Raw genomic sequence first — 25021 nt, 5'->3', positions numbered from 1 at the left:
CAGCAGCAGTGGGAGGAAATAAGGATCAGACACTTTGATTTCAACATGTCCGATCCTTTTGTTCCCAGGGGAGATAAGTCACTGCCCTCTCCTAATCCTGACCACATGCTAGTCACATTGCGTATTACAGTACTTTTTTTCAGCAGGTCACAACAGTATATAGTTACCGTTTGGGATCTCTCCATTCTCTCTCTTCTTCTGAGACTTCCCTATGCTTTTACTCCTTGACCAAGAAAAGAAGGTGCCTTTCTTCCTCTTCTCATTTTCATCCTCCCCTCCAGACTCCTCGTTTAGCGATCTTCCTGACTTGGTTTTCTTGCTGGCTTGCTGAACAAGTACAGGAAAGACAGGTCAGGCCAAATACTTCAGTAACAAAGGCATGTGCTTTAAGGGATGATACTCTTATCTTCTCGCACCAGAGGGTGGCAACGCTGACATTCTGCTTATCTCGAGGAATGGACCACACAAAGCACTGGAGACCATTTATACAGCTCATCCCTCACTATCTGGAGATTGGCGGACCACACAAAGCACTGGAGACCACTTATACAGCTGATCCCTCACTATCTGGAGATTGACGGACCACACAAAGCACAGGAGATCATTTATACAGCTCATCCCTCACTATCTGGAGATTAGTGGACCACACAAAGCACTGGAGACCATTTATACAGCACATCCCTCACTATCTGGAGATTGACGGACCACATAAAGCACAGGAGACCACTTATACAGCTCATCCCTCACTATCTGGAGATTGGTGGACCACACAAAGCACTAGAGATCATTTATACAGCTCATCCCTCACTATCTGGAGATTGGCGGACCACACAAAGCACTGGAGACCACTTATACAGCTCATCCCTCACTATCTGGAGATTGGTGGACCACACAAAGCACAGGAGATCATTTATACAGCTCATCCCTCACTATCTGGAGATTGGTGGACCACACAAAGCACTAGAGATCATTTATACAGCTCATCCCTCACTATCTGGAGATTGGCGGACCACACAAAGCACTGGAGACCATTTATACAGCTCATCCCTCACTATCTGGAGATTGGCGGACCACACAAAGCACTGGAGACCACTTATACAGCTCATCCCTCACTATCTGGAGATTGGTGGACCACACAAAGCACAGGAGATCATTTATACAGCTCATCCCTCACTATCTGGAGATTGGTGGACCACACAAAGCACTAGAGATCATTTATACAGCTCGTCCCTCACTATCTGGAGATTAGTGGACCACACAAAGCACTGGAGACCATTTATACAGCACATCCCTCACTATCTGGAGATTGACGGACCACATAAAGCACTGGAGACCACTTATACAGCTCATCCCTCACTATCTGGAGATTGGTGGACCACAAAAAGCACTAGAGATCATTTATACAGCTCATCCCTCACTATCTGGAGATTAGTGGACCACACAAAGCACTGGAGACCATTTATACAGCACATCCCTCACTATCTGGAGATTGACGGACCACATAAAGCACTGGAGACCATTTATACAGCTCATCCCTCACTATCTGGAGATTGACGGACCACACAAAGCACAGGAGATCATTTATACAGCTCATCCCTCACTATCTGGAGATTGACGGACCACATAAAGCACTGGAGACCACTTATACAGCTCATCCCTCACTATCTGGAGATTGACGGACCACACAAAGCACAGGAGATCATTTATACAGCTCATCCCTCACTATCTGGAGATTGACGGACCACATAAAGCACAGGAGATCATTTATACAGCTCATCCCTCACTATCTGGAGATTAGTGGACCACACAAAGCACTGGAGACCATTTATACAGCTCATCCCTCACTATCTGGAGATTAGTGGACCACACAAAGCACTGGAGACCATTTATACAGCTCATCCCTCACTATCTGGAGATTAGTGGACCACACAAAGAACTGGAGACCATTTATACAGCTCATCCCTCACTATCTGGAGATTAGTGGACCACACAAAGCACTGGAGACCATTTATACAGCTCATCCCTCACTATCTGGAGATTGACGGACCACATAAAGCACTGGAGACCACTTATACAGCTCATCCCTCACTATCTGGAGATTGACGGACCACACAAAGCACAGGAGATCATTTATACAGCTCATCCCTCACTATCTGGAGATTGACGGACCACACAAAGAACTGGAGATCATTTATACAGCTCATCCCTCACTATCTGGAGATTAGTGGACCACACAAACACTGGAGACCATTTATACAGCACATCCCTCACTATCTGGAGATTGACGGACCACATAAAGCACTGGAGACCATTTATACAGCTCATCCCTCACTATCTGGAGATTGACGGACCACACAAAGCACAGGAGATCATTTATACAGCTCATCCCTCACTATCTGGAGATTGACGGACCACACAAAGAACTGGAGACCATTTATACAGCTCATCCCTCACTATCTGGAGATTAGTGGACCACACAAAGCACTGGAGACCATTTATACAGCTCATCCCTCACTATCTGGAGACTGACGGATCACACAAAGCACTGGAGATCATTTATACAGCTCATCCCTCACTATCTGGAGATTGGCGGACCACACAAAGCACTGGAGACCATTTATACAGCTCATCCCTCACTATCTGGAGATTGACGGACCACACAAAGCACTGGAGACCATTTATACAGCTCATCCCTCACTATCTGGAGATTGACGGACCACACAAAGAACTGGAGACCATTTATACAGCTCATCCCTCACTATCTGGAGATTAGTGGACCACACAAACACTGGAGACCATTTATACAGCTCATCCCTCACTATCTGGAGATTGACGGACCACACAAAGCACTGGAGACCATTTATACAGCTCATCCTTCACTATCTGGAGATTGAGGGACCACACAAAGCACTGGAGACCATTTATACAGCTCATCCCTCACTATCTGGAGATTGAGGGACCACACAAAGCACTGGAGACCATTTATACAGCTCATCCCTCACTATCTGGAGATTGAGGGACCACACAAAGCACTGGAGACCATTTATACAGCTCATCCCTCACTATCTGGAGATTGGCGGACCACACAAAGCACAGGAGACCATTTACACAGCTCATCCCTCACTATCTGGAGATTGGCGGACCGCACAAAGCACTGGAGATCATTTACACAGCTCATCCCTCACTATCTGGAGATTGACGGACCACACAAAGCACTGGAGACCATTTACACAGCTCACCCCTCACTATCTGGAGATTGACGGACCACACAAAGCACTGGAGACCATTTATACAGCTCATCCCTCACTATCTGGAGATTGACGGACCACACAAAGCACTGGAGATCATTGATACAGCTCATCCCTCACTATCTGGAGATTGACGGACCACACAAAGCACTGGAGATCATTTATACAGCTCACCCCTCACTATCTGGAGATTGACGGACCACACAAAGCACTGGAGATCATTTATACAGCTCATCCCTCACTATCTGGAGATTGACGGACCACACAAAGCACTGGAGACCATTTATACAGCTCATCCCTCACTATCTGGAGATTGAGGGACCACACAAAGCACTAGGGACCATTTATACAGCTCATCCCTCACTATCTGGAGATTGAGGGACCACACAAAGCACTAGGGACCATTTATACAGCTCATCCCTCACTATCTGGAGATTGACGGAGCACACAAAGCACTGGAGACCATTTATACAGCTCATCCCTCACTATCTGGAGATTGACGGACCACATAAAGCACTGGAGATCATTTATACAGCTCATCCCTCACTATCTGGAGATTGACACTTGCCAGACCAGACACCAGTCCGGACATTCCAGGACACTCAGAGACAGGTCTCCACTTATAGTCAGTCCTGGATATATCTGCAGCATCCAAACATCATTCCTACACAGACCTGCAAATTGTGACAGTGAGCTGCTAATCACAGGAGGTGGCGTGGTTGGACACCTTGGCACAAGGCAGCTAGTCTGAGCATTGATAATGTCCTAGTGATAAAACCTTCATTGTAAGTAAACAGCACACAGCCTGATAAGTGACACATAGCTGAAGTCAGTGTTTAACCGCTACCTACTCAAATGGCAGAGCAAAAACCTTCTGACAGACTCCCTTTAAAAAAAAAATACAAAAAAATAGATACCTTCTTAGGTGTGGAGATATTTGAGCGGTCAGAGCCAACGCTATGTTTTGAGGTGGGACTACTTGGTACCTCTTGGGGGTCTGGTAGAGATTTCCCCTCCACTTCGGCAAGCATGCATTCCTGGTACAGGTGAGACTTTAGGAACCGGGTGTAGCTGTCAAATTTCATAAGATTAAAAATCTACAAACAAAGACAAAACCTATTTAGTGTTTTCAACAAATTGAACAGAGCAATAAATATAGAAAAACATTATATAAAAAAAATATATTTGTCTTGCTCTAGTGATGGAAGGCAACAGAATTTTAACAACAGGTCCATACTCTAAAGGAGTTTATGCGCTTAGTGGTAGCAATATAAAGCTTCTGAAAGCAAGCCGAGGATATAACGAGCTTGAAAAGGAACAAGAAAAAATGTGTCCCCGGAGGACGGGCATTAAAAAAATAATATAATAATGCACATAAGGCCACAGAGCCAAATAGTGTAAATACTTTATACGCTGCATTTTGCTTCTAAACAAAATCCACGGGATTTCACTAAAGTTTTTTTTTTTTATGTCCATAAAAGACAGAGAAACACAAATAAAAACACAGCAAACGTGCAATAAACAGAGCAATTCTTTCTACAAGTGTCTGCACTAAAAGGTCCGAATATTTTATTTTCTGCAGCCGTACCTGGAGCTGCTGTTCTTTGAACATATCAGGGTGCGGAGCGTTCAGGATGTCATCGGCCAGTTGAGCCTGGCTGTCAATGTTTACTGGTGTAGTCGCTTTGCTGCTTAAGAACTTATTAAATATCTCCCGGGCTCGATAGGACAGCTGTCACGTAAAAAAAATAAAAAAATTAAATAATATATATATATATTCAAGATTACACACATACATACACAGACCGGGATATATAGATAGATAGATAATAAATTAGACAAATTTCATTATTAAAAACAGTAATAGTGTATATTTGTTTTCATCTTTTACTAATAATAATATATACAACATTATGTTATAGCGATAATTAATATATTCCAACAACTAAGGCACGAGGTGGAATGTGCCTCATGCTTTTATGCAGTGGAGAGAGGATTTCTACTTATTAGTCGGAGCAAACAGTTCTGTGTTTTTTTTCTGCATTTATTTTAGGATTTTCTTTTGGTATACACAAAGCCCAGACAGCGCGGTGAAATACGGTTCTGCAGAAATATCACTCATTACGTAAGCAGTCTACCTCATTTTTGTCATGAGCTGGAACACGACTGAAATATTCGCAGGACTGCCAGAACAAGATGTTCTCCTCGCTGAATTCTTTCTTTAGAAATTCCTGCAGGGGGTCAAGACACAAAATACAGATTACAATGAAACCTGAGCGCACATAGATCACCTCCTCCACGTGTGTGTGACTCCGACAGCAATAATCTTATTTCCACGAGTCTCCCTTTTAAAAATAAAAGGGATCAGCAATGATCGCCGAGAGAACCTGGCAGTGACACCAGGCAATTTCCCTACAGCACCCCCACTGGGCGAATGAAGCATTACACAGTTTCCATTAAGATGTCTACACGCCTGGACAAGCAGGATCCTCCAGAGAAGGAAATGCATATTCTCATTTTTTTTTTTGCCAGACAACTCCAATTAAAGGATATGTACCAAGATGAGAGGTCATCCCCTAACCAATGAAGCGTTTGACCTCTGGGACTCTAAAGTCCCTTCAGAATGGAGCAAAGAGTGAGCATGCGCAGCTACACTCCATTCATTCTTAATGGGAAAGACGGAGACAAGAAGAATGGATCATTGGTATGCATTGCACAACCTCCACTCCATTCAGATGGGCTCTTCAGAACCATGTTCTTGGGATTGGTGGAAGTACCGGAGGTCAGACCTCCATTAATCGTATTCCCTATCCTAGGCGTAGGGCGCTAACTTCTAATCTGGGTGCAAACCATTTAAGTCTTCACAACCTGAACCGGAATACTCACATAGTGAACGCATTATTGTAATTTCCACATACAACTTGCTCTTCTCTGCAGACTGATTGTCAGACCTTTTTTTAATGAGGCACTTTAGCAGCAGCTGCTCCACTCGTGGCTTGAAGAGCACTTGGCAATTACTCTGCTTTATGACAGTTCCCTTCCACCAGTTTGCCTCACCAAGCCGCGTGCCCTTGGCTGCTCTTGGCTCTCCTCCGAGCATGTGTCTGGGATAAGTCATGCTTTCTGAAACTTTATAGATTGTTTGTCAAATTGTTTTCCGCTCAATTTACCACAATTTGGACACGGCCTACCAGGACCACTGCAGTTTTCTCGTAGGATGGTCACCATATAAACCATCTAGACTTCACCCCAAAAAGTAACTCAGTAATTTCTCATCAGTCACAGAAATTTACTAACCGTAAAATATCGAACCCCGACTGGATCCTGAAGAAGACGTTCGAACGACACAGCCCAACTGGCCACCCGCCGCTCTCCGAGCCTCCGGCAGCTCTGCACACTGGGCAGGCTGGCATTGCTGCTCAGGCTGTTCTCGCTGATACATCCTTTAAGATCAGTGCTGTTCAGTTCTACCAGAAAACCAAAGAGAAAATCATGAAGTACAACGTAGGTAGGTCATCAGTCATTCGTTTCCATAGAGAAGAAGTACATGGGTAGTGGCCAATATGGTTAGGAAGTACTGACGTGCATTACATGACATTTCATAGGGGATTTATTTAGAACTTTTTGGAGTACTGTAGATCAGGGGTCCCCAACTCCAGTCCTCAAGGCCCACGAACATGTCATGTTTTCAGGATTTCCTTAGTCTTGCCCAGGTAATAATTGCATCACCTGTGCAATGCAAAGGAAATCCTGAAAACATGACCTGTTGGTGGGCCTTGAGGACTGGAGTTGGGGACCCCTGCTGTAGATCACCCGATCAGGATCCCTGCAGCGCCATCATCGGAGAAGGAAGGCATAACACTGTGCCCATGAGCATTAACTGCTTCTGTGTTTAACACAAGACATGTCTTCCAGATAGAGAAAAACTCTAAAGCCGGGCAAACTCTGGATAGCTGCAGGCGGCCATTCCTCCCAACCCCGCCATAGAGGTGTGCATGCTCTGCTCACCCAAGAATACATAAGTTCTGAATGGGGAGAGCTGAGGAAGCCTTTATCAGTCTCCTCTGATGGCGGCTCATTTTCCATGAGAACTAAAGGATTCCGGTAATGTCCAATCACCCGATCCTTCTTTCCCCAAATACTTGGGGCACCAATGTGTCCATGGGTTCATCAGATTCATTTAAATTGCAGTCCTAACAGGAACCGGTCAGGTTGTACACACAGTCTGATCTGCTGACAGCATGGCACAAATAATAATAATAATAATAATCTTTATTTTTATATAGCGCTAACATATTCCGCAGCGCTTTACACACATTATCATTTCTGTCCCCATTGGGGCTCACAATCTAAATTTTTCTGTCAGTATGTCTTTGGAATGTGGGAGGAAACCGGAGTGCCCGGAGGAAACCCACGCAAACACAGAGAGAACATACAAACTCTTTGCAGATGTTGTCCTTAGTGGGGCTTGAACCCAGGACTCCAGCGCTGCAAGGCTGCTGTGCTAACCACTGCGCCACCGTGCTGCCCATAAAAGAAGGAAAAGCATTATATATAGACTGTTTTTTGTTGTTGCTTTTTTTCTTTTTCTTTTTTTTATGAAAAAATTCAGTACAATTGGACTATATTCATTAAAATCCCTGGTGTTTGTATGAATGATTCAGGAGGGTGATCCTACTCACAGAGTGAAATCCATCTGTATACAGTCATGCTACAAGGAGGTCCACTGGGCGCCCATTGATTACTACATTGTAAGTCCACTGGGCGCCCATTGATTTCTACATTGTAGGTGCACTGGGCGCCCATTGATTACTACATTGTAGGTCCACTGGGCGCCCATTGATTACTACATTGTAGGTCCACTGGGCGCCCATTGATTACTACATTGTAAGTCCACTGGGTGCCCATTGATTTCTACACTGTAGGTGCACTGGGCGCCCATTGATTACTACATTGTAGGTCCACTGGGCGCCCATTGTTTACTACATTGTAAGTCCACTGGGCGCCCATTGATTTCTACATTGTAGGTGCACTGGGCGCCCATTGATTTCTACATTGTAGGTCCACTGGGCGCCCATTGATTACTACATTGCAGGTCCACTGGGCGCCCATTGATTACTACATTGTAGGTCCACTGGGCGCCCATTGATTACTACACTGTAGGTCCACTGGGCGCCCATTGATTACTACATTGCAGGTCCACTGGGCGCCCATTGATTTCTACACTGTAGGTCCACTGGGCGCCCATTGATTACTACATTGCAGGTTCACTGGGCGCCCATTGATTTCTACATTGTAGGTCCACTGGGCGCCCATTGATTACTACATTGTAGGTCCATTGGGCGTCCATTTTTTGCTACAAGGAGGTCCATTGTTTCCCAACAATAAGAGATAAAATGGGCTCACGGTTGATAATGAGCAAAGTAGTTCCAATCAAAGTCTGCAGGACCCCAGCCAACCAATCTAGTGGGCAGGCACTGAAGCCTTTATGCCTGTATACACCTTTTTCTCAATGTCTATAACAATATTTACAGAAAATTGAAAAAAAAAATCTAAATACTGTAAGGAAGATACAAAACACACAAAGCAATAAGAGCTATCACACCCTGATTATGGAGAACATGGTTTGTTTGGCATCCAATAAAATAACCTTGTAAACCTTCTCTCATCCAACATGTGCAAATATTATTTGAGAAAAGTGACACTATAAAACAATGGCAAGGACACGCCGAACAATCACGTGATTTAATATAGGTATAAATGTGTTTTATAACCTTGTTCCGTGCAGAAAACAGTAAATCCTAGTTCAGTCCTTACAGGGTCTGCCATAGTCGGTGCACCAAGGTTATATCTTACAGTATCAGAACGTTTATCTCAGATTTGGCAAATAACGGTACACCCTTAAGAGAACGCTGGCTACATAGTGATCCAACATAGGGGATGCACCCGTTCTGACAGCAGGCGATCAAATCATCACACAGCCCACAAGACAGTGGAGGAGAAGCTCGTCAGGATAATTAAGCCTCCCCCTCAGAGCCGCGTGTGCAGGGCGGCAGTCAATGGGCAATCAACTTGACTAGAGAAAGCAGAATGTGCCGAAGACCTATAATTATGTGAAAGGGCCATGTGCAACAAAAGAGGGCTTTCCACAATCGTACATATTCATCTACGAGCAGAAAAGGCCTGTTATTTTCATTATTGTTTATTTAGTATGTGCCAAGAAATTCTGCAGAGTAACGGAGGAGACGCATCGGGCAAATGTGCTCAACCATGGAAGATGTACAATAGGCCGAAGCTCGAAAACTGGAACGGATGGGGCTTACTCTGCCTATAAGATGGTGCGGCCATTGACATAACATTATCCCTACATGAACCCGAATTGGTGAGGACAAACAGATGCTGGAGGAGACCTCATTAAGCGCTTGTTTTTTGGGTCAATATTTATATTGTGGTTTTTTTTTTTTGTTATCAGCGAGTATCTACTGTGGTCATTTTTTGAAGCTGGCAAGTACATGATAAAGACTGTCCACAGAGCCTGACGAAAACTATATGATCTGATTTTAGTAGGATTTTAATAATGAAATACTTTTTAAGAAGCCCATATATAGTCTTAGGGAGAGGAGAAACTGGCATTAACCACTTGTACTATGGTCGGTCTTCTGCTTGTGGTGAGTAATGCTGTATTCACACATCTGTGTCTCATGGTCAGACCACAAACAATGATTCAAGGACCAGCCATGGGTCTCCTGACCCAAACTGGACAGCCTCAGACTGTCAAGGTTGCTATAGGAGATCGGCGGACATACTCTGACCTTGACACACAGATATATGAATGCTGCCTAATTTACAAGTTTGTAAAGAAGCTGCGGAGACACCATCACGTGTTTCTCGACGCAAGCAGTGAATAGCCAGGCCTTTCCCCGGGAAGGAACAACCACGGGAAGGGCAGCATCCTATGAAGGAAAGCCACCTATGCCAAGCATGGTATCCATCCACAGACAGCTGTTTCGGGGTTTTTGCCCCTCATCAGTGTGGAGTAGGAATCTGGCTATTAGGAGCAGTGCCTAGTAAAAAGGCTATAAAGGCACAGATGATTGGCCTCGGGGAGACCAAAACATCCAACACCGCGGAGAAACCATCACGTGTTTCTCAACGCAGTGATTCCAGAACACTGCCCCCATCCCTTATGGGAAATATGCAGATGCATGTAAAGAAGCTGCAGAGACACCATCACGTGTTTCTCGACGCAAGCAGTGAATAGCCAGGCCTTTCCCCGGGTGTTCTGGAATCACTGCGTTGAGAAACACGTGATGGTGTCTCCGCGGTGTTGGATGTTTTGGTCTCCCCGAGGCCAATCATCTGTGCCTTTATAGCCTTTTTACTAGGCACTGCTCCTAATAGCCAGATTCCTACTCCACACTGATGAGGGGCAAAAACCCCGAAACAGCTGTCTGTGGATGGATACCATGCTTGGCATAGGTGGCTTTCCTTCATAGGATGCTGCCCTTCCCGTGGTTGTTCCTTCCCGGGGAAAGGCCTGGCTATTCACTGCTTGCGTCGAGAAACACGTGATGGTGTCTCCGCAGCTTCTTTACATGCATCTGCATATTTCCCATAAGGGATGGGGGCAGTGTTCTGGAATCACTGCGTTGAGAAACACGTGATGGTGTCTCCGCGGTGTTGGATGTTTTGGTCTCCCCGAGGCCAATCATCTGGGCCTTTATAATTTACAAGTTTGTGAAGGCTCTTTGGCCTTAGAAAAAATGTGTGTTGGGGTAATTAGAAAGTCTACCCAATTTCCAATTTTGGTAAATACTGGTGGCGAGTAGAACGTGAAGGTTTATGGAAATATCTTTCTTGGAGCAAAGGCTTTGGGCAATTAATAAATCCACAAGACAAGTTTGGGCTATGAAGGTTCCCAAACACAGTAAATGGAAAATGAAGAACCTGCCAATTATGGTGGGACTGACTGCCCATCTGAAGTCAAGTGTATCCGGGCCTCCCCCGAGGGGAGAGAAGAATCAGGTCTGTTGAATTTTAACCGATCATTTTGTTCCACGTGGAGTAAATCTGTTTCCAGAGAGGTAAGCGTCTCTCTAGGAGCATAGGAACACTTGGCTGAGCAGTCTGTTTACGGTGGGGCAGTGGGAGAAGTGGCTGATGGCCATCGGGAGATCCAGCTATCTAATGTGTATCAAGGCCTTTAGAGCCTGTTACCAAATGGATAAAGATAAATCTGAAGATAAGTGGTTAAGATCACATCATGCCAGACAGCTAAAATTGAACACATCTGTCAAGTTTTTTTTTTATGATTATGCTCACAGCAAGGTCTAAAACCAAAAGAAGATCTAGACCAAAAAGTGTAAAAAATGGCCGCATTAATTTTTCAACTTGATTCTGCACTGTTTTAGTGCTCATTCCCATCTCCTCCCAATTGATTGATTATTGTAGACAACCAACAGTAGGTAGAAGACACCTTCAAGAAGCAAAAACACCGGTTTGTTCACTTTGCACTGAAAAATTAGCATCTTGAATTTCGAAACCAAAAAAGGTACTGTAGAAGAAGAAAAATCCTCCTTTTGCAAAAGCTGCGCAATCACGTCCCATATGTTCTCGACGGTAGACCAGTCTTGGTGACGCTGCAGGCTATGGTAGCACATTTAGGCCATGTAGGCTGCTCAAGTAGTGCAAGTAATGTTTGGGCTGGCGTTGTCATCTTGAAAAAATGGCTTATGGGACACTTGAGATATGGCTGGACCACTAGTTCAGTGACCAAATCAATGTAACGCTGGGCTGCTAGTGTACCTGGAATGAATACTAAAGGGTTCGGTTATCGTAAATTATTCCACCCAACAAGGACTCGGACTGGTGTGGCATTCCCTTGTGGAAACCTTTTCATAGCGTTGTCCACGTGGTCTCCAGACCAGTCTACAAAAGTGGGACTTATCACAGAACAGGATACACCTTCATTCCAGCCTCCAATGCCTTCTGGTTCTGCACCATCATAGAATTTGAGAGAGGTGATGCGAGGTCAATGGAGCACCTGTACTGGATGTCTAACTCAGAGCCCAGCGTCATGCAAACGCATTCGGATGTTTTCTGTAGACACTGTTTGCTGCCTTAGGCTGGAGTCACACCAGTATATCATGCTAATGACTCTTGGCCCATGCTTTGATCCAAGTGTCATACCACTGTGCACCAATCCTCGCGCATAGAGATGATCATAGCACAGCTGCGAAGGTGGGGGAGAAATTTAATGAACTGGTCTCCCATCGAGCACATCTGGGAAATCATTGGTCGTCAATTCCAAAAGGAATCTGCCAGCAGCAGATCTTGATTTGCCCAAGTGCATTTCGAGCAGCAGAACTTTCGTCAGTCAACCATTACTAACCTCACAGATAGCAGTCGATGCTGTAAGTGCGGGGATTTCCGCATGTGGCTTTCATATTGAATAAATCGAGATTTTTAGAAAAAATGGTTTCCATTTTTATATTATTTGTATATTATTAACAGGTCTGATTTCCACAATTGAACGACTTTAGCTTCTTGATGCTGCACTTTCAATGTTGAGCATTATATCTGGCAGCACTTCGTAGGAAAGGGTCTGGGTGTTTTTTTTTTTCTTTTTACAGAGCCAAAAGTCAACCTACAGTTTGGCTAAGGATTTTTACTACAGTGAGAATAAATTTTGTCAAACTTAGCCAAGACACATAAAAAGACTGGAAACAAACATAAAAACACAAGCGATGGAGGTGATGGCATCCAAGTTGGCTTACAAGTGCGGCTTGAATCTATCATTACATGCCAATTCTCATAGGTTAGCTCACGTTTGTCCTCATTTCCACATTTCTGCCTCCGAGGCACTCATCCAGCTCACTACAGAACAGGAGAAGTGACATGTAGAAGAAGCCCAGGAGGAAGAAACTCAAGTTTTGAGAGTTTGCATCTAGCCAGCTTTCCCTGGACATTTTCCTAACCAGAGGCCTGGGTTTCCTCTACAAGTCTCCGGCCGTGCGGTCACAAGGACCCCAGGCTTGAATGAGAGGTTTTGCGCTAGATCTGCCAAAAAATTGCTCTTGGCCTTTAAGCTTTCTTAATATTACCAGGATAAGATGTATACTTCAAATATCTCATGACGTGACGGCCGCGAGACATGCAGGCGCGGGGACCGGACATATTCTTCTAGTGCGCCAAAGACACTCGGCTAGCACACGAGCATGCTCGGATAACACCTTATCTCGGCACATTCGCTCATCACTACTTGGTGTAACTAAAATACGATCTTACAAAGAAAAGGATGGGGCAAAAGATAAATTTTAGGTCTCCACCATGCAACTCTTGCGGCATTTGGTTTGTCTGGTGTGGGAAACCCATATTCAAGTACTCTAGCATGAACCTTTTTTTTTTTTTTAAATAAAAATAATTTGGGACAACCAATTTAAAATAAGAGGTCTCTAATTTAGGATTCTCATCCATCAGCCAGATTTGGGAGCAGCTATAGTGAGTGTCTCACTCTGGAGGACTCGGCTTGACCTTTCATTACATCTACTGTTCACTGAGCTTTAAAGGAGAGCTGTGCAATACTCCACTTCTCCAGTGGGAGTGCTGCAGAGGAATTGAACACTTGATGCTAGGTGTTACCACTGATCACTGTGATCAGCTTATTGTCCGGGGAGCCTCTAAAAGAAAAAAGTGATTGAGAAATATTTGTTGGGTGAAATATTAACGCTACATCTGCCGCTATAGGATAGGATATTTTCTTATTCAGGTTTTCTTTGCAATTTTATAATCCAATGGTGTGTTAAGAAATTAGACTCTGTAACAATAGTGGTTTACAGTGCGGAGAAAGCCGGATTCTATATTTTTAACCTGACTGCTGGGATTTGATTGATTTATACTGATGGGAGCAGATTTTTTTCTTCTAAAGGATCTGGCAATTGCCTACAGAATCTGTCTGATCGGTTATTATAACATTATTCATGTGCTGTTTCTCCCCATTTCTGCTCCTCTATAAATAACCTTCCTCGCTCTGACTAAACATGAAATTGTTGTTTTCTCATGTGCGCTGGATTCCTGGACACATGATATACATCTTCCGAACATTGTGAGAATAAGGCAGTGTTTATCTTGTATCTCTCTGATCCGCCCAAGATTTTATCCCAGATAAGAGCCATCTCCACGTTCTGGGAAATATCCTGTAAAATGTCCATTTCTGCTTTTCACCTCGTCAAATACCAGATTTAACGGAGATTGGCGCCGTCTGTCACCCGAGTACGGAAAGCCTGCAGGGTCAAGTTGCAAGTTACGTAAAGCTTGTCGTCATCAGGGGGGAAAGAAAATCATACTTTTTCTTGTGTGCTTTATGTTTGCAGGGCAGGTAAAGCTGAAATTTAAAAAAATAAATCCCTAAAATATATATATATATATATGTGAGTGTGAGAGAGAGAGTGTGTGTGTGTGTGTGTGTGTGTGTGTGTGTGTGTGTGTGTGTGTGTGTGTGTGTGTGTGTATATATTTGATTTTTTTTTTTTTTTTTAAGTATGGTATATATATTCTGGCCTACGAGCTTCACGTTACACCATCTGTATCAAAAATGGTACCCCGCCGTGCAATACCTGGAGTGTAGAGTTGGCCATGCTGGCAACCCCGGGCTCTATTCATTTTTATAGGCTGGAAAAATATTGAATATTGGGATAATAATAATCTTTATTTTTATATAGCGCTAACATATTCCGCAGCGCTTTACAGGCTGCACACATTATCATCACTGCTCCCGATGGGGCTCACAATCTAGAATCCCTATCAGAACCCGGAGGAAACCCACGCAAACACGGAGAGAACATACACACTCTTTACAGATGTTGTCCTGGGTGGGATTAGAACCCAGGACCCCAGCGCTGCAAGGCTGCTGTGCTAACCACTGCGCCACCCTTTAATTCCAGGCTCTGACATACGGTGGGCCAATCTGAATGCCTGTATTTAAAGGGATTGTACAGGATTATAAATATATATATATATATATATATATATATATATATATATATATATATATATATATATATATATATATATATATACACACACTAGCTGAAGAGCCCGGCGTTGCCTGGGCATAGTAAATATCTGTGGTTAGTTATAGCACCTCACTTCTCTTATTTTCCCATCACGCCTTTCATTTTCCCAATCACATCTCTCATTTTCTCCCTCACTCCTCTCATTCCCCCCTAACACTTGTCATTTCAACCTCACATCTGTCATTTTCTGATCACTCCACTATTTTTCCTCACTTCTCTCATTTTGCACTCACACCTTTTCATTTTCACCTCATCACCTCAGTATATACATGTTTGTCATATAGTATACATCTGTATGTGATCTCCTGTATATAGTATATACCTGTATGTCATCTCCCCTGTATATAGCATATACCTGCTGTGTGTCATCTCCCCTATATATAGTATATACCTGAATGTCATCTCCTTCTATATATAGTATATACCTGTATGTCATCTCCTCCTGTATATAGTATATACCTGTATGTCATCTCCTCCTGTATTATAGTATATACCTGTATGTCATCTTCTATATATAGCATATACCTGTATGTCATCTCCTCCTGTATATAGTATATACCTGTAGGTAATCTGCTCCTGTATATAGTATATACCTGTGTGTCATCTCCTCCTGTATATAGTATATACCTGTATTTCATCTCCTCCTGTATATAGTATGTACCTGTATGTCATCTCCTCCTCTATATAGTATATACCTGTGTGTCATCTCTCCTGTATATAGTATATATTTGTGTGTCATCTCCCCTGTATATAGTATATACCTGTGTGATCTCCTGTATTAGACCTCGTTCACACGTTATTTGCTCAGTATTTTTACCTCAGTATTTGTAAGATAAATTGGCAGCCTGATAAATCCCCAGCCAACAGGAAGCCCTCCCCCTGGCAGTATATATTAGCTCACACATACACATAATAGACAGGTCATGTGACTGACAGCTGCTGTATTTCCTATATGGTACATTTGTTGCTCTTGTAGTTTGTCTGCTTATTAATCAGATTTTTATTTTTGAAGGATAATACCAGACTTGTGTGTGTTTTAGGGCGAGTTTCGTTTGTCAAGTTGTGTGTGTTGAGTTGCGTGTGGCGACATGCATGTAGCGACTTTTGTGAGATGAGTTTTGTGTAGCAACATGCGTGTAGCAACTTTCTGTGTGTCGAGTTGCATGTGACAGGTTAGTGTAGTAAGTTGTGTGCAGCAAGTTTTGCGCATGGCGAGTTTTGCGCGTGGCGAGTTTTATGTGTGGTGCCTTTTGAGTATGTGCAAGTTTTGTGTGAGGCAACTTTTGCATGTGTTGCAACTTTTCTGCATGTGGCAATTTTTCCGCGTGTGCAAGTTTTGCGTGTGGCGAGTTTTCCATGAGGTGAGTTTTGCACTTGTGGCGAGTTTTGCGTGAGCCTAGTTTTTGCATGTGGCGAGTTTTGCGCGTGGCGAGTTTTGAGCGGCGACTTTTGTGTTTCGACTTTTATGTGGCGAGGTTGGTGTATTTGTGGTGAAATGTGTGCTGAGGGTAATATGTGTTCAAGCACGTGGTAGTGTGTGGCGCATTTTGTGTGTGTGTTCATATCCCTGTGTGTGGTGAGTATCCCATGTCGGGGCCCCACCTTAGCAACTGTACGGTATATACTCTTTGGCGCCATCGCTCTCATTCTTTAAGTCCCCCTTGTTCACATCTGGCAGCTGTTAATTTGCCTCCTACACTTTTCCTTTCACTTTTTCCCATTATGTAGATAGGGGAAAAATAGTTTGGTGAATTGGAAAGCGCGGAGTTAAAATTTCACCTCACAACATAGCCTATGACGCTCTCAGGGTCCAGACGTGTGACTGTGCAAAATTTTGTGGCTGTAGCTGCGACGGTGCAGATGCCAATCCCGGACATACATACATACATACACATTCAGCTTTATATAGTAGATATATATATATAATTTATTTATTTATTTTTAAATCCTATTCAATCCTTTTAAATACAGGCATTCAGATTAGCCCACCGTATGTCAGAGCCTGGAATTAAAGGGTTATCCCAATATTCAATCCCAATATTCAATATTTTTCCAGCCTATAAAAATGAATAGAGCCCGGGGTTGCCAGCATGGCCACCTCTACACTCCAGGTATTGCACAGTGGGGTTCCATTTTTGATACAGATGGTGTAACGTGAAGCTCGTAGGCCCCAATACAAATCTTAACGAGACCCACAACCATCACTGGTCCGTAACAGTAATGGTCTTCTCACATGGGTCAAAATGGACCTTATTGGCCCCTTAGGCTCCAGTTAAGACAAAAAAAAAGTTTTTGTGTTTTTTTATTTTTTTATTTAGTGCACTATATTTATGAATTTGAAAAAAAACAAAAACGAAATTCATAACAAAAAAAATGCAAATGATAAATGAGGCCCATTATTGAATTCAGGCTATGCAGTAAGTTCATCGGCAGTCCTATGTAATTTCCTAGAAGTTAAGTTTGCTCTGTTTTGCAAACTCTTCTCGGCTAGTTCTGAACTAGTTGTATGCTATTCTCACAGACAGAATTTTCTGTCTGCCAACAAATGTTCCTGGAAATTAGTATGCAAAGAATAGTTATTTAATTGATTTGCATCACCGTCTTCCTGTTAAAAACGTGCGTCCGTGGTACAGAGACAACACAAGTCTCGGAATGAGCTTGTTCTGGCAAATAGGAATAACACTTCACAAACAAACACTTCACACAAACCAGAAAAAAATAAGTAAGTGACCCCCAGCACACAAGGGCAAGCCTTTTACCTGGGTATAGCTGGTAGGAACCCGTGTGCCATCTCACCAGATACTTCAACTCGCTCACAGAGAACCAGCCATCAGAATCCATGCCCACTTCAGCTGTTAGCCCCCATGGCCCCGACGCGTACAGACTGTAAAATGGCACATGGCTCCTCGCTAATAGCTCCACGGTGAGGACTAATCCATTTCATTTTCCAGCTCTGCCGTACGGACAAATTGATTTTCCTCACCCCCCCCGTTCCGCCACGGCTGGAAGGAGTGAAAACCGATAGTGCCCTCAACAAAGCAGCATGGGAAGGCTACTGAATTATTTAATAAAGCGGACCTTTAGCCTGCCGCAGATAAAGAGGCCTCAATTATTAAAGCCACAGCCATGGCGCGACCAATAACAAGAGAAAAACCTCATCAACCAACTTTATTCTTCTGTAATACTAGCACTACTGACGGGGAGATGACTCAAGGCACCTCCTAATAATTGCCATCCCAACCCGGTCTCTGCAATGCCAAGGATCCTGAACTGAAGTAGCAGAGCTGAGCTTGTTATACGGTATTTTCATAGAACAAAAAATTCTGCGTATAAGAGGTGTAGTCCCATCTTTTTCATTTATGGCACCGATGAGACCCACCTCTAATATGCATTTATGATATTTCTTGTGAATTTGTAGGAAATGGGAATATCCCTTTAAAGAGGACTTTTCACGTTCCATAAATGTTTTTTACTTTGCGTAAATGCCAGTGTCCTCCTGAATCCGGTGTCATTTTTCCTTTGCGCCTACGCCTCTCCATTCCTGAGATACGGCCCTCTCTCCTCTGCACAGAAATCTAGTCCCGCTAAACAACTAGGCGTGGTCTTCAAGACGACACCTACAGAATAGCGTTAAGGACCACGCCCACACGGCGGACAAGAATTATATGCAGGGAAGATGGGGCAATATCTCAGGAACGAAGAGACACAGGAAGAAAAGAAAAACAACACCGGGTTCAGGAGAACAGTGGCATGTACACCAAGGTAAAAAAAATTACGTATTTATTGGAAATGATAGATCCTCTTTAAAAGGGCAAGTCTACGCTGGCAGATTTAATCGAGTGTCGATATAACAAGTAGATCCGCAGTAGTTTAGAAATCCATTTACTCTGTCCAGTGGGAACTGTAAGAGGATGAATGAAGGACTCTACGATCGTTTGGTCCCCATATAGTGTGCAAACTATCAGTAGCATAATTGGAAACACCGGAGTAAAAAAAATAATAAAAATGAATAAAAGGAAAAAATATATTAAAACAACACTAATAAAAGTAGTGCGAGTTTGAAAAAGAAAAAAAAAAAAAAAATCAGCATTTTTTTTCTTCAGAAACAGAACCAATGTCACTCAATGGCTTGGCTGAGCTGCAATACCAGGCACGACCTATAGACAACGGTGTCGCCATTATTGGGGGACATAAAAAAATAAAAAGCAAACTTCACCCAAATACAAACCCTTTACATTTTCTATCATAAGGGAGGTCAATCCCATGTTATGTATTATGTCCCTTCTTCCTGGTCTGTCTGGAATTTAGCATCCTGCGTCCCCCGGGGAACATACTAAATATTCAGAGGTTTTCTTGGAGAAGCCACGGATGGACCAAGAATTGTAAATCTATGTCAATCTCCTTTTCCGGCTTCTTAACCTTTACACCTCTAGACAAACCGACACGCTGCGAAACCCGACATCCAGAGCTGGAAAACTCACCACAAAGGACGCCAGTTTTACAAGAACTCCCAGTAAAGTCCTGAATCTGGACTGGAGCCATGCGCTTACGATGAAATATAACCTCCATAAGACGGCAGATATTCCCAGCCATCTACTACAGGTTACACGCGCTCTGCTTTATACACACAACTTTCATTTACTTTTATTTTCAATGTGGAAAAAAAAATAAAAGTTGAAAAGAATTATGTAATTAATGTAAAATGTCATCTTTTACTTGACATGTTCTTGTGTATTCTCCATCTTGTGTCCCCAGAACCGTTCACGTCAATTAGACCAAGATGCTCAGAGTTGTAATTCCGCTAAACGTAGAGAACATAAATCTCACTACAGCCCCTCCATATGATTAGCGGTGAGTCAGACCCCAAAGCAATCAGAAGAATTAGCAACCAATATTTTTTTTTTGTAGGATCAGGGAGTTCCTCTAATAAAATGGAAAATTTGACAACTATTTTCCCTAGAAATAATCAACAAGGAAATTCTCTCCTAAAAGATTTTTTGGCTTAAAATTTTCAGATATAAGACACCCGGCATCATTCAATAAGCTCCTGATGTATTAGACTACGCGAGTCCAGATCATCTTTACATAAGAAGACCAACTGTTGACAATATTATGCCACAGAACAGATACAGCATCTGTCGGAGTGTCTTGCTGACCGTCTTGAAGGAGGAGTTCTAATTTTTCAAAGGCCGGTTTCACACTCCCTGTCCAGACCTTGAATTTTTAGACACGTCACGGGTCTCCTGACCTGATCGCAACAGCCTCAAAACACATACGAGACTCAATTTGAGTCACGAGACCCATGACCAATCATTACTTACTGGTAATGGGATTTTCCAGTACATGTGACAGCGCCACCAGCGAGAGGGAGCTTTGTCCTACAAGGACACCTACAGAATAAAAGAGCGGCGCCTCTCCACAACATCAATTGCTTACAGAGCATGAGAAGACACCACTTAATAGTACACAATAGTAATACACTATTAAAGACCAACAGGATTTTTTTTCTTCTAAACGCTACGTAAATCCAACACCACGAAGGAAACAAAATAATCATCCATCACCGGTGATGGGAAGGAATATAAAGGGTGCTATCATGGGTTCTGTAAAATTCCAATACCGGTAAGTAATTTAGTTTTTTCCTATCACCCATGACCGCTACACCTGAGAGATTTACAGAAAAACTTTAAACTTAGGGTGGGAACACAACTTGTAAAAGCCTTCATCTAAGGCTGGTGTCACACTTGCGTGTGCAATGCGAGAAACCTGCGCGAGTCTCTCGCATCAATACCTGGCACTGCCGCCGGCATTCGGGACTGGAGTGTGTGGCTTCATGTATTTCTACGCAGCTGAACGCTCCGGTCCGAACCGCCGGGGGCAGTGACGGGTATTGATGCGAGAGTTTCTCAAATTGTACACGCAAGTGTGACACCGGCCTAAAGGAAAAATCAGCAGAAGAACCCAGATCAAGCCTATAATGTCTATAGAAGGTACGACCATGTCGCTTGATGAAGACATTCACTTTCTCCGCCCAGGAGGTTGTACTAGCTGTAGCAGAATGAGCCTTGAGATCACCTGGAACTGCCCATTTGCGGAACTAACTAACCCTATTGCCTCTTTAATCCAATTAGCTAGTGTGGCTTTATAGTTTTTTTTTTGTAAGAGCCAGAAAGGAAATAAAAAGTGGCTGACATCTTGTTGCGGCTGAGATATACTCTCAGACTTCTAACATCTAAAGTTGTTCTTCCTTTGGATTCCCAGAATTATGTGCAGGCTCAAGTTAAAGCGGCGTCCAGCAGACATCAGATTACTATGCTGCTGCGGTCCAGCATCCGTTCACCAGCTGTTTTCCCCTTGGAACCAAGGGGGCGTCTCCAAGATCCACATGCTCCGGCCACAGCAGTGCCATACCGCTACCCAGGTGACCGGGGCTATATTAGTCTTCATTTCCCACAATGATCATTTCCCTGGACAACTCAAAGATGTAGGTTCCCTCTCCAAGGACAAGAAACCAACAGATACGGTGGAGAGGCGCCACCCTTTTATTCTGTAGGTTTCCTTTCCTTGTAGGGAGGATCCCATATCTCCAGTGGTGCTGTCATGGGTGATCGGTCATGCCAAAACACCATGAATATAATATGGTCAATAGATACGGATTTAATCATACACATTATACTAACGTCACTGATAGTGACAGGATTGCCCAACAGTCTTATGTGGATGGGTGACCCCCAAACAGATTGCGTAGGTAAAGTTCTACAATGTCCGATTTCAGACTGACTATCCTTTTGTTCTCCCTAAAAAAAAAAGCTACCACCAGAGGAGTCTGAAAGAGTCATAAATAGGGGAGTTGGGCGATTAGATAATTCAACAGTCATCTATAAGATGATCACCAGTCATCTTGTAGAACTTTATCAGGTCTCTAAGTCAGACAAAGAATGAAAACAAGAAAATCCTCAGGGATTTCACAGTAATGGCTGTAACTTCAGCTCTAACTGCCTACAGGACCATGTAAATCAAGTCATTAACCAAGTCTTTTTAGACCTCAGCGAAGCTCCATGTGTGTCCTCACCGCAGGTTACCATGCCGAGGTCAACTATGCCCAATGCAACAACGTTATAGTACTTTATGGGGGTATGCAGAGCAAACGAGAGTCATCAAGAACTCACAGAAAATTTTTGTTGCGAAAGTGGACGAAAGAGAGGGTAGAGTTATCAACAATCGTCAAAACTGAGGCAAAACCAGTCTGTCAATGGCCTCCATAGAGGGCAAAATATTTAAAAAGGAGTCCCGTAATCAATTATCTAGATCAGAGAAGGGTCTACAAAGAACTCTATTTGGGAGGACCCCACATTAGATGGACAGCAAAGGGCTCCACGTCAAGTTTTACTTCACCTGAAGGGGCGCTGTATAGAAATTACACACTTTATTCTAGGTAGCTCTACAGATTACAGGTGATCACTAAAAAGGTCCACGCAATGAGGCATCCTCCTCCACTTTAAACAAAAAGTGTTTGTCAGAAGGGGACAATCTCTAATTGCTAAGGTGATGTCACTTTAAAGCCAGCATCATTCATCCGACAGTAATGCGTATGGGGGCCTCCTGACTCTCGCCTGAAGTTTAGCGCCCAATCTTTTTCATCTTCCTGGAGATCAGCTGCCGCCAGGAGTCTGGCAGCGTCTTTCTCAGACAATATAGGATCGGCTCAGTTGATCGTTCTGGTGGATGAAGGAGTCGGGAGAGATGGTGGTCAGCTGAACAACTGTTGGCCAACAGCTGACATGATAGACCACACTACTATTCTGATGAAAGCATTCTACTCCAACCGTGGGGAAAGGCTCAGGTACAGAGATTTGGACCCAAAAATATGGACCTTTACGGTTTTTTCAATTGTGGGAGCAGTAGTCGGTCACCCTTGGAATGGATTGTAAATGAGCTATACAGAGATATAAGGGACTTAGCGAATTTAAAAATCTATCTAACTAGCATTGTACTGGTAAATAATTTTTATGCAAAGGAGGGTGGTACGGTTCACACTTGGCGTGATCAAGAGCTTGATGCGCCATTACGCTCCCTCATTTTATATATTGGGGCTTCATCTGCTTCTGATTGACATGGCTCACTTTCCCTGGGAGAGTGCTGCCTAAACTCAGCCTGCCCGTGCCCCACCATGGTGGCGGAGTGCGGTCTCCTTCCTGGTTCCTCCCCGCTGACGCCGCTCACTACACCGATACACCTGGAAATTTAACGAGTGGCATCAACAGACGGGAGCAAGGGAAGAGCACACAGCCAGGGATGAGCAGTGTCGGTGTGCACGAGTGTGCCCGAGATTAGGCAGCGCTCTCTCTGGGAAGTGAGCGCCATCAACAAGAAGCGAAGGAAACTCACAACATACAAAATGAGGGGGCGTAATGCCAATAGTGCAAAATAGCCCCCTCAGTTCATACTAATTAAAATGTATTCTCTCACTGTACCAGTAACAGGTACAGTGTTAGTATTATTTTATAGGTGTCTGTATCAATGTATAGCTCGCTTAAAATCCATTTTGTGGGGATGACAGACTCGTGCTACAACATTCAAGACTTGGATGCTTTTCTTTGAAACAGTCCATAGGTTGTGTATAGTATTGTAGCTGCAGCTTCAATGAAGAGAACTGAACTAAGCTGCAATACCAGACATAACCTAAGGCCAAGAGTGGCGCTGTTTATGGAATTTGGGCATTTTTATCATACATTATAGGGAGTAGAATGAAAAACAAATGTTATTTACTCATTATACAACATTTTGATTGACAGAAAACACTCTAGGGTATGTGCACACGATGCAGATTTAGTGCAGAACTGCAGCAGATTTTTCTGCAGCAGAAACGCTGCAGAACTGCACTGTGATCACAGTACAATGTAAATCAATGTGAAAAAAAAAAAGCTGTGCAGACGGTGCAGAAAAATCTGCGCAGAAACGCTGCAGATTTCAAAGAAGTGCCTGTCACTTCTTTTGTGCAGTTCTGCAGCGTTTCTGCACCCCTCCATAATAGAAATCTGCAGGTGCGTTTTTGTGCAGATTTGTGCTCAAAAAAACGCATCAAAAACGCATCAAAAACGCATAAAAAACGCACCTGCAGATTCTGCCAGGAGATGCAGATTTTTAGTGCAGAACTGCAGCAGATTTTTCTGCACCAAATCTGCATCGTGTGCACACAGCCTTACTCCCTATCGCTTCATAAACCTCGGCCGGGACTCGGCACGGTGCTGCGTTCCAGGAATTCTGTATCTGTCTCGGTCACAGATTTCATAGAATATCAGAAGAACAGAGCAGTCTTGTGTTCAAGAACCGATATGACCCCGGAAAAGTGTGTGATGAGTCAGGACACAACTATACTGATAAGATACGAGCACCCAGAGGAGGAAAAAAAACAAGATTAGGTTCTCCATCCAGTCCATAATATCAACGCGCAGAACCAGGCTGTGCACACAGCAGCACAAAGAAATGGGGAAAATACGCAGATTACAGTACGTTGTACTCCACAAACACTTTACTGCAGGGCAACGATGGCATCAAGATGTGACGGGGTCTCCAGAAGTAAAGGGGACTGTAGGAACAGGGAGTGGTCAACCGTTCACATGCTAAGGGTATGTTCACACAAAGTATTTTGACATGGATTTTTGTGATAGAAAAATTCTCAATTAAAAGGGACTGTCC

The 25021-nt window shown here is 43.5% G+C and overlaps 1 protein-coding gene across 5 annotated transcripts in view; it reads right to left on the bottom strand.

The window, feature by feature from the left end:
- Nucleotides 1–25021, bottom strand: part of RGS12 (regulator of G protein signaling 12) — a 193622-nt gene that overhangs the window by 37549 nt on the left and 131052 nt on the right. For 4 of the 5 annotated variants that reach the window (XM_069744749.1, XM_069744748.1, XM_069744752.1 and 1 more), the window contains 5 exons: nucleotides 6546–6715; nucleotides 5387–5479; nucleotides 4837–4980; nucleotides 4166–4345; nucleotides 168–327 (listed from right to left, as the gene is read on the bottom strand). In XM_069744749.1, coding sequence (XP_069600850.1) covers nucleotides 168–327; nucleotides 4166–4345; nucleotides 4837–4980; nucleotides 5387–5479; nucleotides 6546–6715 — 747 coding nt within the window. The remainder of the gene's footprint in view (nucleotides 1–167; nucleotides 328–4165; nucleotides 4346–4836; nucleotides 4981–5386; nucleotides 5480–6545; nucleotides 6716–25021) is intronic. The other variant, XM_069744751.1, reaches the window with a different exon arrangement.

The sequence above is a fragment of the Ranitomeya imitator genome, chromosome 1, assembly GCF_032444005.1.
Source record: "Ranitomeya imitator isolate aRanImi1 chromosome 1, aRanImi1.pri, whole genome shotgun sequence".
NCBI classification, from domain to species: domain Eukaryota; kingdom Metazoa; phylum Chordata; class Amphibia; order Anura; family Dendrobatidae; genus Ranitomeya; species Ranitomeya imitator.
This window is presented reverse-complemented; position numbering and strand designations above follow the sequence as displayed.